The sequence below is a fragment of the Primulina huaijiensis genome, chromosome 16, assembly GCF_012295235.1.
Source record: "Primulina huaijiensis isolate GDHJ02 chromosome 16, ASM1229523v2, whole genome shotgun sequence".
Lineage (NCBI taxonomy): Eukaryota > Viridiplantae > Streptophyta > Magnoliopsida > Lamiales > Gesneriaceae > Primulina > Primulina huaijiensis.
Window position 1 is genome coordinate 17,332,119 of NC_133321.1, and position 19,355 is coordinate 17,351,473.

The 19,355-nt window shown below is 34.3% G+C and overlaps 3 protein-coding genes across 9 annotated transcripts; 1 reads left to right on the forward strand and 2 right to left on the reverse strand.

Moving 5' to 3' along the window:
• The first annotated feature begins 1,495 nt into the window (after nt 1-1,495).
• On the forward strand, nt 1,496-3,125 carry LOC140960874 (uncharacterized). 6 transcript variants are annotated; one of them, XM_073419184.1, is made up of 3 exons: nt 1,496-1,645; nt 1,816-2,489; nt 2,826-3,125. In XM_073419184.1, the coding sequence occupies exons 2-3, from the start codon at nt 2,041-2,043 to the stop codon at nt 3,070-3,072; spliced, it is 696 nt and encodes a 231-aa protein (XP_073275285.1). In that variant the 5' UTR covers nt 1,496-1,645; nt 1,816-2,040; the 3' UTR covers nt 3,073-3,125. The 6 variants fall into 6 exon arrangements, with proteins under 6 accessions (XP_073275285.1, XP_073275286.1, XP_073275287.1 ...); XM_073419185.1 differs by having other exon boundaries at nt 1,499-1,645; nt 1,819-2,489; XM_073419186.1 differs by having other exon boundaries at nt 1,500-1,649.
• A 738-nt stretch (nt 3,126-3,863) lies between these two features.
• LOC140961521 (uncharacterized) lies at nt 3,864-8,097 on the reverse strand. The gene is made up of 3 exons (XM_073420098.1): nt 7,966-8,097; nt 4,670-7,045; nt 3,864-4,578 (listed from the first exon to the last, which is right to left on the reverse strand). Exons 2-3 carry the CDS (start codon nt 6,917-6,919, stop codon nt 4,324-4,326), a joined length of 2,505 nt encoding a protein of 834 aa, XP_073276199.1. The 5' UTR covers nt 6,920-7,045; nt 7,966-8,097; the 3' UTR covers nt 3,864-4,323.
• A 5,551-nt stretch (nt 8,098-13,648) lies between these two features.
• Nucleotides 13,649-16,591, reverse strand: LOC140961785 (uncharacterized). Of its 2 annotated transcripts, none has more exons than XM_073420478.1 (7): nt 16,512-16,591; nt 15,960-16,157; nt 15,208-15,307; nt 14,565-14,737; nt 14,133-14,193; nt 14,000-14,054; nt 13,649-13,879 (listed from the first exon to the last, which is right to left on the reverse strand). In XM_073420478.1, exons 2-6 carry the CDS (start codon nt 16,077-16,079, stop codon nt 14,038-14,040), a joined length of 471 nt encoding a protein of 156 aa, XP_073276579.1. In that variant the 5' UTR covers nt 16,080-16,157; nt 16,512-16,591; the 3' UTR covers nt 13,649-13,879; nt 14,000-14,037. The 2 variants fall into 2 exon arrangements, with proteins under 2 accessions (XP_073276579.1, XP_073276580.1); XM_073420479.1 differs by lacking the exon at nt 16,512-16,591 and adding an exon at nt 16,321-16,338.
• Nucleotides 16,592-19,355: the final 2,764 nt, after the last annotated feature.

Below are 19,355 nucleotides of genomic sequence, written 5' to 3' on the forward strand. Positions count from 1 at the left end.
TGCTTCTTAGTACAGGAGTGAGAGAGAAAATTATACGAGAAGAAGAAGTAGTCAATTTTATTCACATGGTGGGTCTATTTATACACGTACAAGAAGTAAGGAGAACCAACTAACTAGTCAACAATGTAGTCTAACAATTAATGAAACAACAGTATGCTACTGCAGATTACCGTGTGTAACAAGAATAAACTAATTCACCATTTTCAATTTTCAAATAACATGGTATTTTCTACTATTTGTAATATCTATACTATTATATAACATTTGCACATCTCATAATAACTCATTGAATATATCTTTTATGAAACAGTTTCACATATCTAAACGTGTCAATTCGATCCATACATAAAGTGAAAAGTAATATTTTTGATATAAAAATAATATATTTTAATTAATTGCATCGGATAATAGATATGTCTCATAAGTTTTTGTTGCGAGACATTCTCATATTATAACTGTTTTTGTGTATCAATCACATCAAAATTTCTTCCCCTTTTTTCTCAAATTTTAACTCACGTATTTTTCAAGTTATTAGTTATCAAATGATTAAATTATCCTCACTTTTTCTTTAACCTCCCGTGTCCTTTTTTTCCTAATTAACTTCTTTCTCAAATTTCATCGATTATCAATTCTTATTAAATTATCGACAATTTTTGTCACTTCATTTTTTAACTACATAGAGAAAAAGACAAAATTAAGCATTTAAAAAAAGTTTAAAAAATAACACTATCACTTCACTTACATTAATCATGGTGATTATTTTACTCTTATTCGTAATTCACTCTTTATACTTAGTCAGCCCCCAACGAAAGGGCATCATAATTCTTAATTATATCTTCCACCCACACAAAAAGGTAGAAAAATCTCTCTATTTAAAAAAATAAAAAATAAAAATAGAAGGCCGCATGACCACCTACTACGACATTGTTGCATCAATTTATACATATTATTTGGCGTGAACCTCAAAAGCACGCACAACTTTTTCAGTGCCCGATCTCACACTAATTACCTTAACTCACATATTTATCACTTAATAATTAGTAATTTATAATCTGTAAATACAAATCTGAAATTGCTCCTCAATCCGGACTTCATTCACTGACTCATTCATCAGTAGTAACTAGTAAGAGCTGGGTAATGTAACGACGAGGCATCATTAGGCTGGGTAGTTAGGTCTTCTCAAAGCTCTAACATTCACGTCGAAGGAATGAAAATACCCGTTTAACAAACAAGTTACGCACCTTTGAGTTCTCATGGTGATCAATCCAAAATCATAATATTTAAAATCCAAAACTTGATGTCTTTTTAGTAAGGGAATTTGGTACGACTTAATTACACCAAACTAAATTTAGATATATGACACCTTTTTTTTTTTTTAAAAAAAAAGCACATTTATTTTAAATACACTTGAGAAATTTTTTTTTTTTAAAAAAATACTTAAGCAATGTTGTTTTACAAATTTTCAATCAGTTAATTGACAGTAGATCTCACGATGCACACTATAGTCTACTAGCAATGATAATATCTCAAGATAAGCGAGGAAAATGATAATGGCAGTGTAATTGTAGATAAGAGCTCTCAAGACCAACGAAGAAAGATGAAACAAAAGAAAGGAACACAGCCATTGAAAGTTGTCATTTCTCTGGTTTGTACATATAATCATGCATCTCTCTCTCTCACAAACACACACACTGACACACAGATCGCTTTATACGTACACCTAACGAACATGCCATGAAATAGTAACTAGTGTGTTCTTTCCTTGTTCAATCATTATTCTTCTTTTTTCCTTCTTAAATCCATCTCATTTTTCAGCAGTTCCTCACATCACATGACTGCTGTACTGTAATACTCTGTTTTTTCTCAGTAGATTCATTGGTTTTTTGGGAGGGAGTTCATTAATTCCAAGTAGAGAGACCGAATCTTGTTGAAATGTATCCATGGGTTGTTTAAAGATTCAATCTTGGAGGAGTTGATGCGGTACTTGAGTCTCCCAACACACTCTTTTGCTACTAGGTCTGTAGAATTGCTAGTTTCGAGATGTCCCACTTGGATTTGGAATGCGGCGGTGGTGGAGCCGGCCCAAGAGGCGGAGCGGCGGAGGAAGAAGAGGGTGGCAGCATGTGTTTCTCCGACGCTGAAGAAGAATCTTGCGACTCCCAATTCTATTCAACTGCAGACGGTGAAGGGTCATACGATGATTTTAGCATTGCGTGTGGCTCAGAATCGGGTGAGATTCTGAATGAAGATGATGGTTTGGAGAATGGGAGAAGTTCTGATTGTTCGGTGATTGTAGAAAATGGTGGGGTAAAGGAAATTAAAGTGCATTTGGGGATGATCGAGAGAGATTGTAGAATTTGCCATTTGAGCTTAGTGAGCAGCAGCCCCGGCTCTGGGGTCGCCATTGAGTTGGGTTGTTCTTGTAAGGATGATTTGGCTGCTGCTCATAAAAATTGCGCTGAAACTTGGTTCAAAATTAAAGGAAACAAGTGAGTGATCAATCCCATTTGCGCAATCTGTTTTCTTCTTTGCCTTTTATTTTGTTGACGTTTCTCCCATGTTTCTTCGATTCAAAGATTTGTAATTCTTGAAAAGAACCTATGAGATACTTTTTTTTTTTTTTTTTTTTTTTTTTTTTTTTTTTTAATTTTTTTTTTTTTTTTTTTTTTTTTTTTTTTTTTTTTTTTTTTATTTTTTTTTTTTTTTTATTTTTTTTTTTTTTTTTTTTTTTTTTTTTTTTTTTTTTTTTTTTTTTTGTATTTTGTTGTAGAAACTTGCATCTCGAATTCGAATCATATCTTTATTATCCCACTCATAATTTTCAGGACTTGCGAAATATGTAATTCAGTAGCTTGCAACGTCGTCGGGTTGAATGAGATTGAGGCTGCAGCAAATGAGAACATTGACTCAGTTTTTGCAACCATGGCCGCGGCAGCTCCAGCACCACCATCTGCCGGTGCTATAGAAACTCGGGGTTGCTTGAACGGCCACCGGTTCTTGAATTTTCTTCTCGCTTGTATGGTATTCGCATTTGTCATTTCTTGGCTCTTCCACTTTAACATTCCATCATAGTAGTAGATTAATTTGTTCAAGATATGTGACTGTGATATGAAATTAAAATCGATTATCCCAATAAATCGTGTATGTTGATAACAAACGCAGCATTACATGTTTGTGCAGCTGAAATCAACTAAATAAATGTCGTGTTCCTTAAAAATAAATACATAAATGTCGTGTGACCTTCTCTTCACATTAGACAGTAAATTTTATGTTTGATGTATTGGGTCTGCAAAGGATTTGTTTGTTTTTATATAGCTTTTTTAACTAAAAAAGTTATGAGTTCGGATTGATAGAATTTAGAAATCGTTAGCCTGGTCCAGCTAGGTAAATTGGGAAGGAGTGACCTTAGCTTCTGCAAAGCATGTGATAGATCATATAGCACATATATGCATAACAAAAAGCAGTTCCAAAAAACGAGATTAAATGGTACTTAAATGATTAAATGATACAAAAAAAAAGCAGCCGAGGCTTTTTATAACTTTGAACAAAAAAAGATGTTTCCAGCTTAAAAGGGTCTCTTTCATCTCCAATACAGAACTATAATGACTCGGGAGCCTATTCGAGGAGAGATCTAAAATTCAATTGATATAGCCACAGTTAAAAATGAATATCAATGACATAAAATGCATTTCATTTCAAACATAATCTCTCCCTGAATTTGTGATTCACATTCCACAGAAGATATGTTCCACGCTGCCTATCATGTGGCAAGATGAAGGTAGGACATGGTGCATGTGACTCTATAAATGCAATGAAATAGGATAATATAAGTAAGAGACAAGAAAAACAAATGAATACAATGGTGATTCCATGATTCATTAGCTTTCACAAATTTGGAATCGAAAAGCATGACTTAACACAGACGATGAAGAAGAGAAGTGATTGCCACATAATAAAAGAATTTCTAAAACGTTATCAGACAAGGCAGAGAGGCAAGCTTTGAACCCTGCATGATCTAAAACACAGATCATTCAGAAATCGAGAAGAAATAACAACTACTGATTTCTGCATCACCAAATATCTATCTATACAAAGATACTAAGAACCATATTACTCAAAAAGAAAAAAAAGATACCAAGGATAATAAATTATGCAAGTCCCGACAGTTTTCCTTCAAATAAGCTTGATATTAACTGTGAGAAAAAGTCTAGTTCCAAAAAACGATAATAATGGGTTTGATCACTTGAACAAGCGTCTATATTATGCGACCCCTTTTTTCATTCTTTAGATTCTTCCAACTGGTGAAGAGGGGCGGCATGTGGCTTATTTTGCAGGGATTTGTCGTGAGAATGGGATAGTGGTGGTTGTGGTATTTGGTTTACAGTTTCCAATAATGGCTTCTAGAATGTGTCCCGGGATATTTGTGTCTAAAATTTCAGAAAATTTTTGGCTTGTTAACAGTGCTACACATATGGCAAATGCCTCTACCAAAGGAATTGAGGAATCCAACTCAAGTGAGTAAAATCCATCGCTGAATGCTTCCAGGTTGAAAACAGGTTTGCTGTTTTGCTCTCTGCCCTGTAATAGCATAAGACCGGATAAATATGAATTGATATTTCATATTTGAAATATAAGAGGAAATTAGCAAAGTGAAGCATTAAAACGTTACCTGAACAAAAAGATTAACACGATCCATGGTGGAACAAGACAATGATGATTCGAGAATCTTGCAGCCTTTTTTGATGTGGATCGTAAGGACTCGTAGCTTGCATCCAACATCCCACCCTCCACAATCACAAGATCCACCAGATCTCCACCGACTAATTAAAGAAGATGGTGCACCTTTATCCGGCATTCCATGGACACCACCATGAAGGATGACTACTGCACTGTCAGTGTTTTCATCTTGGTACAATTTTTTGTTGTCATTTAACTCTCTGTCGTTAAGCTTTTGACATGAGTTTTGCAAAACAATAGCTGCCCTCTCCTTTCCAGGTAAAAATTCAGGTTCTTCCTCATCCACCTGCTCTTTGTCAACACCATATAGCACGCATTCTCTCACAGCACATACATCTGAACTCTTACCACATGATTTAGGAAGATGAGTGCTTGAAATTTTCATCTGGCCGAGAATATTACATCCTAGGTTGCATCTTTTACTCTTCGATCCTTGAATCCAAGTCATGTTCTTTTTTCTTATCTCATGAATAGAATAGAATGTATATACCATGCTGTGATCACTCTTTCCAAATGCTGGCAACTTCTTCACGACGGCAGCAAGCATGTCGTTGCTGCTATTCTCCACTACAAGTTTAAAGAAAGGGATCCCATTCTTCAACGAGAGCTGCAGAAGACCCTTAGAAGATAACCCCTCGGACTTTCTATCCTGACACAGTCCCCTTGTGGCCGTAGTTCCATTTGGTGGCTGAACAATATTGGTAGGTTGAGATTCTTTTTTCTTTAGCAATGGGTCTAGCAACCTCCTCAAAGGGCTTGACCTACCCTTACTACTTGAATTTGCCTTATCTTTATCAATGCTATCTGCACCAGTGGTAACTTCCATCACCGGACCAGATATGACAGCAGTATACGTAGAACTCAGTCCTGGAACTGCAGAGTTCACCTTAAAACTAGAACTCCTGCTCATTTTTCCAAGTCCAAAGATGAACCGAGAAGTAGGGGACAGATGTCTTCCTTTAACAGTAGGTAGCTTAGCATCTGGTCTCTTTCGAGCCTCGCCTAAAACCGAATGTTTTGCAGTTTTTTCATGTGTAATCAAAGCTTCAGCTCCAGATGGTATTGGGATGACAATTTCAGAAAATTCTCCAGGTTCCTGAGGAGAAAAGCAATTAGAAATTCTGTTTCCTATTGCTTCAGACAATTTTCCATCAAGAGACATCCTTGGTTCTGAAAACTGAGAACTTTCTGAGCAACTCCTCTTCAGAAAATGTTTGGATACTAAGAGAAAATTTTGCATCTCCGCAGGGAAACCCATATAAGTATAGTTCGCTCCATCATCCATTCTCTTCTCACTCATTTTCCACTGACCATTGATTGTATCATTTGATAAGAGTGAAATCCTATGTTTTCCATGCTCTGACGACCGAGGCTTCCTTTCGGGAATAGTTTCTCTATTCATATCCTTCATCTTGACTTTGTCCAAATTTGGTTCCGAACAACTGTCATAACTCCCTACTTTACGATGAAATTTTTGGGGCCTATCAACAGAGCTCCTTTGGACACCTTGAAATTCTTGGCTAGGCATTTCCAGGTTTCCCGGCTGTCTGATGCCTTCAAAAGACTCTTCCTTACAACATGTGTCTTTTCTTTCCATCTTGAATGGATTGAGATGAGGACTTTGTGCTGGAAGCTGTTTTCTCTGTGGTGAACCAAAACGTGAATCGGTATCTAAACCACGTGATGAGGGTTGCCTTCTAAGATTGGGACTCATTTTAGGTGGTCCACTTCCCATACAAATAGAGCATGTGCTAGATGATGATGTTTTCTTGTGAATTCTTACAGGCATGCGTTCGTTGTACTTCCATTTCTCCAACCTTTTCCAGTCAAGAACGCCAAAATTTAATGCCTTCTCTTGAATGCTTTTCTCTTTCCCCACTTGCTGCAGAAAGCAAGGCACATTCGACATGTGCTTGACAAGCTCATCATCATTATGCACCTTACTCCCAAGCATTGATTTTCGGTTATTCTCCAAATATTTAAATTGGATCGCATGTTCAGTGCTTTTGGTTTGAGCAAGTTTACTATTTGGATTGTGAAACGGCTGACTAAATTTATGTTTGGCCTTCGGTGTGTCTTGAAAAGGTGAACCTTTTTCGGTCAAGCATGATGAAATCTTTCTATTAACAGCAATTATAGATTGTTCACGCGTTAAACTTCTCTGCTCTAAGCTTTGTGCCATTCGTATAAATGTTTCTACACTTCAAGGACTTCGTTTCCTGACATATTGCACCATATTAAATCTCCATCGAGTTCCTGAGAGTCCTTTCTGAAACTTGCAATCTTACCAGTGCTGTAAGAATGATTGCTGGTAAAGACAAATAATCAGTTCAGCAGTATAAAGCATGCACAATCTATGCTAAATAAAAGTTACAAGATAAGATTTCCCAACGGTCAAAGCCTTCAAGTTTCATGTAGACTCACCCATTCTCAAAATTAACACAATGAAACATGCTAATTACAACATGTCATTTCATCATAGAGAAGTGAAAAAAAACAAACATCAAAATCTGTAATTTATTTATTGGATATGCTCTACACTATGTAGAAAACTCCTCCTTATTTAGATGAATTATCAGAAAAATCAACCTTCACTTTTTGTATAAAAGTATACCTTCCAACTACAGAAAGCAATCTCAAAACTTAACCGGCAGTAATCTTTTGCGTGTTACCATTTCTATGACTTAGATTAGGAAATGGAAGAGAAGAGGAGCCGACAATTCCCGTTTCCTCAACAAACATCAGTATCCAGGTCAGATATGGCTCAATCTCAGCAGAGAAAGGAATCAACAATATAACTGCACATCCATTTGATTTTAAGAGTATTTCAAGAGCGAAACAACTACCGACATTACCGACTTGATTTCAGAAGCGCTTCAGAAAGCAAGGATCTTTAAAGATTTATACAACCTTAAGGAGGAATTTATGAGTTCCACATTATATGTTGTGGCAGCAATTTAATGATTATTCCAAAATCTAACTCAACAACAAAGTCGCCAAGCGTTTCGTGTCCAGAACAAGAAAATCAAAGATCCAAACAGGCTGAGCCTCAAGAAGAACAAAAAAGCACCAAAATGACCATGCATCGAAGCTACAATCGAGAGCAAGAACTGAAAAAAAAAACACTTTAACAAAATCAAGAAATATCAGTAATCAATTTCCCCAAACAAGATTTCAAGAAAAAGCGTTTCCGTAGTCGGTCGAAAAATACATATAAATGGGACTTACACTACAATCAAAGAGAGGAATAGCAGAGCGAGAAAGCAAGAAATCCACTTGGAACTGCCCGACGTCGGAGATTTACAACGAGATAATAATCCCCGCGAAATGATGTCTCACCGCAGCCAACATGAGAGACATTTCTTTTAACGAATAAATAAATAAATAATGCTAATTACACAATTATATACTTTTTAAAATTATTATTATCATTATGATTTTTAGAATAACCATATTCAGTAACATCTATCAATAACCTTATATTTGATTTTCAGATTTCATCATATACTGGCTACTATGCACACATGGTGCGTGTGTATATTTTTTTTATAATTATCGAGAGATTTAAGTAAAATTTGATAAATTATCGAGGGATTAAAGTGTCATTTGAATGGTTGTAATTAAAAAAATTAAAAACAAAAATATTTGTTGAAATTTAAAAAAATAAAAAAAATACAATATTGATATCATATAGAGGTAAAATTGGAAAAGCAAAAAGCAGACCAAGACACTATATAAAATATTTTAAAAATAATATTATATCATGATACATATAATACAACTAAATATATATTTAATTTGGTTAATAAGAGGTTATTCTTGTAATACTGGTCCAAAAAATATATCGACATTTATTATTATATTTGGTGTTCCGTAAATAAAGAAGATAATTTATATAAATGGTTATTATTAAACTAAAACTAACAATATATATAAAATGAGGTGGCAATAGACGGGTGGTCAAGATCAGCTGGCACCGCGGGGCCCAAGTTTATTAGGTGGGCCGTTGGGTATTGCTAGTGGGCCCATTCAGAGTATTAATAGAGACTTTTTGTTGTTTCTGTTGTGGACCTTGGTCTTTTCTAATTTCATATTATTGGGATTCTCTACACGTTATTATCATCAATCTAAGAAATAAAACTAGAATTTCATTTTTTTTTGTCAAATTATATTTATTATCTTACTTTCTATATTAAAATAATTTTCATTTTTGTTCTATACATATAGAATTTATATAAAAAATTGAATTTGATTCATATGAACGCAAAATTTTGCAATCCATATTGTTATATAAATGTATTTTTTAAAAAAATTAACCTTATAGTTGAAATTCTCATTCCACCCATGTATATTGTTATATAAACATCCAAAAAAAAGAGTAAGTCTCTTGTGAGACGGTCTCACGAATCTTTATATGTGAGACGGGTCAACCCTATCGATATTCACAATAAAAAGTAATACTCTTAGCATAAAAAGTAATATTTTTTCATTGATGACCCAAATAAGAGATTCGTCTCACAAAATACGACCCGTGAGATCGTCCAACTGTTGGACAAAAAAAAATTTCAGACATCATGTGTCCTCAATTATTGTGGGAAAAAATTATTACATATTGCTATATTAAATGCTGGCCTCATATCTCATTAATGAAGCTCATATATTAATACATCCCATTGAATATAGTTGATATGATATGTGTTGTCATCTGTTTCATGCCATTTTCGTTTGGGGGTGGGTACGGTATACCACCTACCCTAAATATCAGTATGGAAAAATCGATATCGGAAATTCGGTATACCGAATGTTCGATATGAAAAAGTTCATATCGAATACCGTACCGACACCGAAAATTTTGTCGGTATACCGAAAATATTTTCGGTATACCGAACTTAAATTTTAAAAAAAAAATAAAAAAAAATTATTTTCGGCATTTCGGTATATACCGAAATACCGAAAAAAAATATTTACTTACCGATACCGATACCGAAAATTTCGGTATTTTTTCGGTACGGTATTTCGATATTTCGATATATTTTCCCAGCCCTATTTTCGTTTGCATACTAAAAACAATTAGTCATTTTCACATATAATTAATGTCGCTTTTCAAATGTTATTTTTTTTTATTTTTTTAAGTCGATGTAACTCATATCCGATATGTATTCACTAAACATATGGTTAATACAATAGGTTACTAGTCAGGTAAACTACATCGGACAAACTCTGTATAATAGAATTAGTCGAGCAAGTATTGTGAAGAAAAATGGAACCTAAAGTTTTATTTTATTTGATAATATGTTTATCTAAGTTTGAATCCTTTTGTTTAGTGAAGTATCTCTTAACCCATTATGCCTCATGCTTTTAAAAAATGGATTCTTTAATATTCGAGAGAAATCATAATTCATATGAAATTACCAATCTTAAATTTTTATAATAGAATCTGGATGAAATTTCTTTTTTCATAAAGGAAAAGTTCAATGTATTTGGAACAAAAACATGAGTAGGAGTGACTGTGTGTTGTCATCTTTGTGCATGTACCCACTCGAGACTGCTTTTTGGACTTTTTAATATCCCAAATGTTGACAAATAACCTTACACGTTCTTGCATGCGCAAACACATTTGGAGATTGATTCTTGATTGCATTGTTAGCTCATAGTTTGAATTATTTTAATCCATATTCATATTGGTTTTCAAGTTAATGATACAAAAGACATGATTTCAATAAAAGCTGATTGTTTACTAAAAGTGGATATTAGTAATCTAATTATTAGAAGTTACTAGTATCTTAATTGTGCCTTGCACGGAATGTTATTTTATTTAATTATCGATTAAATTTAGTAAATATGAACATTTGAATAAATACTTAAAGTTTTTATATTATGTAATTAATATATTTAAATTTTAAATATTATTATAAAAAAAATATTATATAACAACATCTTAATACAAGTAGAGATAACTGTCAAAGATCGATAACAATCTTTTATCGTCAAATCGACTTTTTAATAATTGCATTGAATGTATTTGATGAGTGTAACTGTTATTAATAAAAAAAAATGATTTTAAAAATCATATATTATTGTGTCTATCAAATTTTTTAAAAATAAATATATATTTTTCAACATCAAAATTCTCGTCATTTATTATACATATGAATCTTGATTAAAATTTTTAATTATTTTTAAGAACGTGATAAAAAAAAATTCACTAACGTTCTGATTAAGATGCATAATAATATCAATATACAGATAATCTACATACAAAAAATTCATGATGATACTCTGTACTAAAAAGATGAAATATGTAATATTATATAAAAAATTTATATTTTATTTAATAATTTAGATAATATACAGAACTAAATATACAAAAGTATCACAAAATGTATAAAATCACTTTCTTGCATGCTCTCGCATTCATGCTATAAATTTTCGATTAGTCGTCAAACAAAATAATTTTTCTTTTACCAAATTAATTACATTTCGATATACATTATGAATCACATTTATATATAAAAAAATCACCAAATACTTTGGGTGGCTCCACCCTAAAAAAAAAAAAAAAAAAGCAAAATTGGTCCAAAAGTCATCAATTGAGAAAGGCAAAAAAAAAAATAAAAAATAAAATAATAATAATTGTAGCACGCCTTGTTGCATGAAATGTGGCAATTATCACTTTACTTTTTATGTTTTGTTCTTAATAAAAACATATACAAAACTTGCTATGATGCGTTCGTGCAACTTTTACTTTACTAGCAAAGTTTTTGGGCCATCTCTCACATATTTGCTATGGGCATAAATTATAATGACTCAATGGATATATCCAAAAAGTTAAAGGTTCTCCATCATGTGTATTACTTTATATTAATGATTAGTGAAGGATGGGTTCATTATCGTTTACTTTTACTTTTAAAAAAATTAGATATTGATCCGTCTAGTAATTAGGTAAAATGAAACATAATTTCAAAATAATTTATATTTATCGCATACTTTCTTCTTGTATTTAATCACCCAAACATATATTTTATTGCCTTAAAAAACGATCATGTCCCATTGTCGAATCCGTACCGTGTAATCTTCGAGCTCGATGAAGCTGGCTGGACGTAGTTGTCTTGTTGCCTCCGTGAACAACGTCAAGGCTTTTCTTTGGGCTTAATTTTATTATGGGCCTTGGTCGGGTGAGGCCCAATATTCCTCAAACAGGTGAATAATGTATGTGAATGTATGCTCGTTTTCTCAAAAAACAAACATATTGTACATCAAAACTTTAATGTGAGTCTCCCAGCACTTTCGGGAGATGTAGTCTTATACGGTTTTGCTCAATACTGTTTACCTAACTAGCGTTAATTGTAAGTTATTTTATTAGTCTGAAGGTTTAATCAATACGTACTGAAAAATACTATACAACAAGTTCCATCGTCATAAAAAAAAAAATTAATATATGTTTACTATTGATATTATTAATATTTGTTTACAATCAGAAGAAGAAGAAGCATCACAGAGTCTGGAATATTCTAAGAAACTTCCTCCACCTTAAATTCCTATCCCTATTAAACTAGACCTGTCTGATAAAAAAAAAAAGAAGATTATTCTTTCGCAGCAAAATACATGCAGAAATTCCAATTCTCGTCACTTCAAAACCCAACTAAAGGTGAATAAAGTGGAGCATCGATTTGAGTTTTGTTCAGTGGCATCCCTCCATTAGTTCCTTTTCATTACCGATCCAACAAGTGCCTTCATAGAAGACACTTTGGGAGTCTTGTGAAGCCGTCTTTTCTCATAAGCTTCATATTCTTGGAAACACGGAAGGAGAAATATGAGGATTTTGCACCCTATTGAGTTCAGTTTCATTTCCGGAAAATTCGCGAGGCGTCGGGGGAGAATGGCGTACTTGCTGTCACAAATGACTCTTATGCTGAGAAATTTCATTTCAAGAACATTTATGTGCTATCACTGAACTACGGTTCTGTATAATCTTGGAATTTTGGAGGCATAATGAACTCAGAAATGAAGTGTCTTCCTTCGGTCTAAGTATCCGCTGGACCGAAACATGTACAAATTGGTCCACCTAATATTTTCGTTTCTAGTCTTGGCTGAAGAGAAATGGATAACATATGGTGCATTGAAGTTTAGATATGTGGTAAATCTTCTATTATTTTATCCATAGAAAATTTGATTATATATAATATTATTATTGAAATGCAGGTGAAGTTTGCTCTCACTTTTTTCAATTAATATTTGAGAAGGGAAATAATACAAAACAAGTGACATTCCACCAAGCATTCATCGCCCATCTTTATTCGCATTCTATTGCCATCACCAGATGGCAGGCAGGCAGCCACTCGTACCCTTAAAACTTGTACCTTTGCTCCCATAATATCACCCGATTCCCAGACAAGATTCTTATCCTATCAAGTATCAGTACCAACCACACCACGTTCCCCAAATGATTCAAAAGAAACATTCTTATTCTTGTCACTCACTGTTTTCGTGGTTGGGATTCTCCCAAGAGGAAGATAATTGGTTGGTAGTCAGAATTCGGACAACGCATTCCAAGTTACATGTATAAAACACGCAACTTTGTCACCGTTGCTTTCAAATACACTTTTCAAACAATCGGATGCCACATAGTACCCAACCTACCAAACAATGGTCAAAAGTTATTGTACTCAAAAGGCATCAATTCTGGAATCTTTTACCAATATTCGCTGACAGAACGTTTAAAGACTGGACACCATATGGAAGCATAGTCTTATAACTACGTCGGGTTGGTGCAAGGCCCCCGCAAAATGTTTGGCCCCACACCTTTTTTTTTTTTTGGCTAAAAAATGCCGGATTGCCCACGGGGTGTAGCACATCGTGGAGCATATCCAGTTATCCGCAGTCCACTATACCTTGAATGGAGAAGCAAAGGTTCATAGTAAGATACAGCTCAATGGGCTCGAAAAGCATGAAGTTACATATCTTTTACATTATATAGCACCCAAAAAAAAAAAGATACTAACTACAATTACATAGGCTAATAATAGCGATGCCTAGGCATCACAAATGGAGGTAACAAAAGGCAGTCCTTAGCTAAGGTTACTTTTCGTCTGTAAATTAAACTGCTATGCTGCTGTGCTCGATGCCCTGCGTTTGTATCTCCCTACAAATAAATGGGGAATAAAGATTCTTAAACATATAATAAACGAAAAAAACTATTGATGATCTTCGAACGAACTAAATTGATTCACAATCTACACCAAAAGCACAAGTCTGCTTGTACCTAAGTACATGTAAATTCACTTGTAATGGGACGAGCTCCTAGTAATAAAGAGAACCTGCCGAAATAAAACAAAATCTTAAAACATACTCATTGTTTGGTACCATATATAATTTAACGACGATGGTTAACATACCCTGCCACCAGTTTCCTCTTGAAGCACCATCCGAGTCATCTTCTCCTCCATCTTTATTGAACTAAAAAAATGCCAAGGCATCATCAGTTCAATTCCAATTCATAAATCCAGACTTACGATAAATAAAAACTGGAAATAAAATGTTAGCAGATGTTGTCCTATGTTATGACGCATAGAATAAAAGTTCTAATATCCAGTACTGATACATTGTATTAAATAAGCTTCTTAAATGCCCATCAACAATTTTCCACCGTTTTCTCGGGAATTTGCATATCAACTTTACCTAAAGTAAAGTATTTATCCTGCTAGTAAATAGTGGTTCAAGAAAAATGTTGATGGAAAGAGTCTCCTAAAGGAGGCCGCATAATTGTCCAATTTGCTGCAAAAACTATTAATGTGATGTTCCTTCGAATGAACTTTAAGCCTACTCACAGTAGTGAACACAGTGCTCTGGGCAGTCTGTGGTCGAGAATAAAGGTCTTGACCTCCATAGTAAATCGACGAGCTATAATGACAAGGATGCACATTTTCTCCCGGATAAAACGGACCCATATCCTTGCCTTCCGACCTCTGGAAGTTGCCTTCACCCTTTACAACACTACTTTCTGCAAAAGAAGCCCATGGTCATGCATAATACAAAATTGGATACACACTCACAACCGTCACTGAAGAATTACACCAAAGATTAAAGATTTAACTGTTTTTGCAGCATTCATGCAATATGTCAGATACAATTGACTCGAATTCAGCAGGGCCTAAAAGAATCTCGCTGCAACTACTAGACATATGCTGACTACAACTAAATATTCGACAAGATTCCAAATCGGATGGACGATACACATTTGGAATTCTAACGGTTTAACTCAAAGCTCATTAAAAAAAATGCTTTATATCCCGGATGATACACACGTGGTATTCTAACGGTTAAACTCACGATTCATTAAAAAAATGCATCATATGCTTAACACAAATACAATCGGCTGTCGACAGATGGGAGCATAACAATGAAGCAATCACACATTCTATGTTGGAAAGCTATAATCTTCAAGAAATGAGGATCTTGGTTGAAACATACCAGAAACAGCAGTTTTGCTATTCCAACTCTGACTTCCAGAATCAATCTTCTTCTCTTTCTCCGGCATATGCAGAGAATCATTGCCCACGGCCTGAGGCCACTACAAAAATTCAAAACAGATCTCAGTCACAACTTACAAGCACCGAGTTCGGAAAATTCCATATCACGAGGTGAGATACGCGTGTTTGTCATTGAAATATACATTGAACAACTATAATTTACAATTTTATATAGAATACATACACGGTAACTAGCACATGAATGATTGTCACCTGCCATAAAAGATTAATCCTCTATGGATAACTCATTAAATTTTTTAGCAATTAAACACACGATTACTTCAAGAGTCTAACGATCATTATTACGTTGAGATTTATGGCAATAACAGGTAGCTTGATTGAAGCAGTTAAAACTTTCGATTCTGCTCTCTCTGAGTAAGAAAAGCTGAAAATATCAAATTTCTTCACACCCCTTTCATGTCATTTACCGCAAAAACTGAATTTCGTTGCTCACAAAATTTCTTAGACATCCTAACAACCAGAATAATCGATGCAACAACGTACGTATTTATCTTTTCACAAACCAAAAAATGCTTCGACCATCCGACACCGCAAGTCGAAATGTTATAATAACAGTCTACCACAGTACTAAACAACAAATCAAGAAATCCAATTACCTAAAACACAAGAACCCAAATATTTATTGCAAATTATTCTCATTCTTTTCAAAAAAAAAAAAAAAGTCTTTTCTACCTTAGCGGCTGGCGAAAAAATTGACCCAAAAATCCCAGAAGATGAAGCAGCGACGTCAGAATCCTTCGACCCGAAAAGGTCAGAGGTGAATGAAGAACCTGATTTCTTTCCTCCCTCCATTTTTCACACTCTAAAATCTCTCCGTCTCTTTCCCTATTAAATTTGCAGAACGAAAGTCTTGGGCTGGAACAGAGCCCTCTGTGCGCGTATATATGCAAAACCCACCGTCAAAAAGTCCCCTAATCGAACGTAACCGCCGAATATTTCCCACAAACAAACAGAATCCTCGAAGTAAAAAAGCGAAATCAAATGGGGAAAAACGAAAAAAGAAAAACAAACAGAGTAATTTACAGAACAAGACCACGTGAATGAATTATCTCTGACGTCCGTATGGATTATCTCTGACGTAAATACACATACATTATATTTTATATATCCCGGAGAGGAAACACAAATCGAAGTCGTAATCCCATAATATTATTATCATAATCAAATATTATAATAGATATAAATATATTCTATAAAGAAATAAATATATACAATTATACATACAGCGTATTGTGTGTATCTTCTTGGTCGACGATCTCCATTCTTTCTCACACTTGCTAAGTGGCTTTTTTCCTTAATTTTACCTCATTTTTTTTCAAAAAAAAACTAATCTTTTATCTGTCATATTAAATATCTAACCCGATAATTGGCAAAAAATATCCATCTAATGTTTCGAATTTTAAAAAAAGCTTCTTTCTTTTTTTTTTTTCGGTGGTTGTTTCGGTTAGTCGGCGTGATTTGGTGAGAGAGGCAACGTACAGAGAAATGCCACGTGGTAGAAAGGGGAGTATGTGTATGCGTAGGGCCCAGGATTTCAATCTCCAAGCTTTTACTGCCACGAATACCTTAGTAGATAATACAGCCCCTGTCGCTTTCTTTGAATACGGAAACCCTAATTTTGACCTTTGAATTCATCCCCAACCCGATTTGGGAACTTGTTTGGATGAATAATCAGCTTGGGTAACCACAAGCTACTGCTACTGCGGCTGCTGCTTCCTGTGGGACCGTGCGTTCAACCTAATCAAGAAAAATGGGGATAATATTTTGAGTTCAGCCCAACTCAATCTCGAATTGTACCTAAATTTTCGAAATGCCTCAAGATTTTGAGAACCAAAAATAATTAACAGATCTCTAAACGCAGATTGATTATTAAGTGACTCGATCTAGTTTATGATCACAGTCTCTTTCAACCGAAATCAATGGGGTCCCACATAGTCTTGATTCCTATCCATGTCTAATGTTGTATTCCAAACAAAGCCTTAAGTAAACAATCACGTAGTATGTACAGAAGCTATTTAGTACACTGACCATATACTTGTTTGGCAGTTTATGTTTCGGAGGAAAAAGGTCATCTTATCTTTTTATCCTGTCGGCCCAAACTCAGTCGCTCTTCTTCATCCTCACCTACATTAATTAAACAAATCAATTTTATAATCATTCATCAAATAAAAATTATCATCAATATATATATATATAGATAAAAACTTGTGTGAGACGGTTTCACGAGTCGTATTTTGTGAGACATATATCTTATTTGGGTCATCCATGAAAAAGTATTACTTTTTGTGTTAAGAGTATTACTTTTTATTGTGAATATCGGTAAGGTTGATACGTCTCACAGATAAAGATTCGTGAGATTGTCTCACAAGAGACCTACTCATATATATACTAGCTCAATTGGTATCAAGTCTCTTTGAATTATGTACTTATGCCAGGAGGTCATGGGTTCGAGACTTGGGGAGGTATCACTCCACCAACCTGATGTGGAGAGTCCTATGAGTGACGGTGCATGAGCCTTTTATTGTAACGACCATGGGCCATTAGGCTGAACCAACATGGGCCTCGGCCCATACCCATGCACCCCTCACCGGCCATAGGTCATTAGGATGGTCCAGCATGAGCCATAGCCCATGCACATGCACCGTCACTCATAGGACTCTCCACACCAGGTTGGTGGAGTGATACCTCCCCAAGTCTCGAACCCATGACCTCCCGACATAATTCCATAGTTCAAAGAGACTTGGTACTAATTGAGCTAGTGTGTGTGTTTTTTTTCCTTTAATTCTTTGCAATTGAAATTAATAAAGAGAGGATAAGAACCTTATCCTTTAGTTTGATGTATCACTGTTATTCATTTATGCAAGTAGCTAGACAATGTGTGAGGTTTTAAAAGTATACAAATTCTGACTTGACAACAAATATATGGGCTTTGGATCGATTTCAAGAATTAAATTCCCACACGCTAATTTATGTAATCATACGCTAGCTAGACTAGAATTTGAATATGGTTCACTTATTCATGATTTGTAAATCTATCATCAAACTGTCTTCCGACGTGCTGGATTATAGTTAATTTGCGTATTTGACGACCCAAATTATATCAGTATTTGTATGACGTTCAATTTTTTTATTAAATAGTCGAGGATTATTATCGGAATAAACGTGAATAGAAGGCTATGCAGGTCAAACTCGAATGTCGATTTCTTCGATCCGTTGCAATAGGTTCACCAAGTTCTCTTCCATGCATATGTGCTCGAATCCCACAGATGAATAAAGAAAATGAAACATGGACACAGTGGCTGTTTCGCATGCATGTTTAGTTCCAAAAACTTTCAAAGTTTCCGTGTAATAATCTGTCATAAAATTTAAGTTTTGTTCTAGATTCGGGCAAGCGTTTGACTAAGAATTTCGGGAAAATTATATACGGATCAACGCCAAAAAATATGTAGCCATATTTTAAAAATTAAATTGAATTCATATTAATTTCATGATATATACAAGATAAAAAAATTTTTTTTAATAAAGAGATAGAAATAATTAGAGCAAAAAAATGGAAGATTAATATGCATATACATACATAATATATGCAGTATTCATAAAGAGTAATTAGTGGTTTGGAAGAGGTTCCATCATCCCGTGGACAGGATTCAAAGGATGGATAATACAAGAGATTGGTCCTGTTCCTACAAATCATAGGGTAAGGCTATAGTTTCTTTCTTTTGATTCGATATATATATTCGGAAATTCAAAATTATCTTGGCAACAAAAAACATATACCATAATCTATTCTCCACATACAAGACGTTTTCTTTACTCACATCATTTCATGTTGGAATGGAATTATTAATCGCTAATCGCGATTTATANTAATGTGGTATTATTTTATCGTTTAATACATTTTCAATAATTCAATGTTTAATTTTTTGTTTGTTTGTTGATAGATAGATATATATCCGATGACTCATGTTCAATGTATGGCAACGAAAGAGACCTCAAGATTGGATGGTAATATCAACTTGATTCCAAAAAATGAATGTTGAAAATTCAAATTATACATCATTCGAATAT

Excerpts from the sequence above, each read along its gene's own strand:
- LOC140960874 (XM_073419184.1), top strand. The coding sequence starts at position 2,041 with ATGTCCCACTTGGATTTGGAATGCGGCGGTGGTGGAGCCGGCCCAAGA. Across the intron at positions 2,490-2,825 it reads TTCAAAATTAAAGGAAACAA|GACTTGCGAAATATGTAATT; the intron begins GTGAGTGATCAA and ends CATAATTTTCAG.
- LOC140961521 (XM_073420098.1), bottom strand. The coding sequence starts at position 6,919 with ATGGCACAAAGCTTAGAGCAGAGAAGTTTAACGCGTGAACAATCTATA. Across the intron at positions 4,579-4,669 it reads GTGTTAATCTTTTTGTTCAG|GGCAGAGAGCAAAACAGCAA; the intron begins GTAACGTTTTAA and ends ATGCTATTACAG.
- LOC140961785 (XM_073420478.1), bottom strand. The coding sequence starts at position 16,079 with ATGGAGGGAGGAAAGAAATCAGGTTCTTCATTCACCTCTGACCTTTTC. Across the intron at positions 14,738-15,207 it reads TAGCAAAACTGCTGTTTCTG|AAAGTAGTGTTGTAAAGGGT; the intron begins GTATGTTTCAAC and ends CTTCTTTTGCAG. Across the intron at positions 14,194-14,564 it reads AGAGCACTGTGTTCACTACT|TTCAATAAAGATGGAGGAGA; the intron begins GTGAGTAGGCTT and ends GCATTTTTTTAG.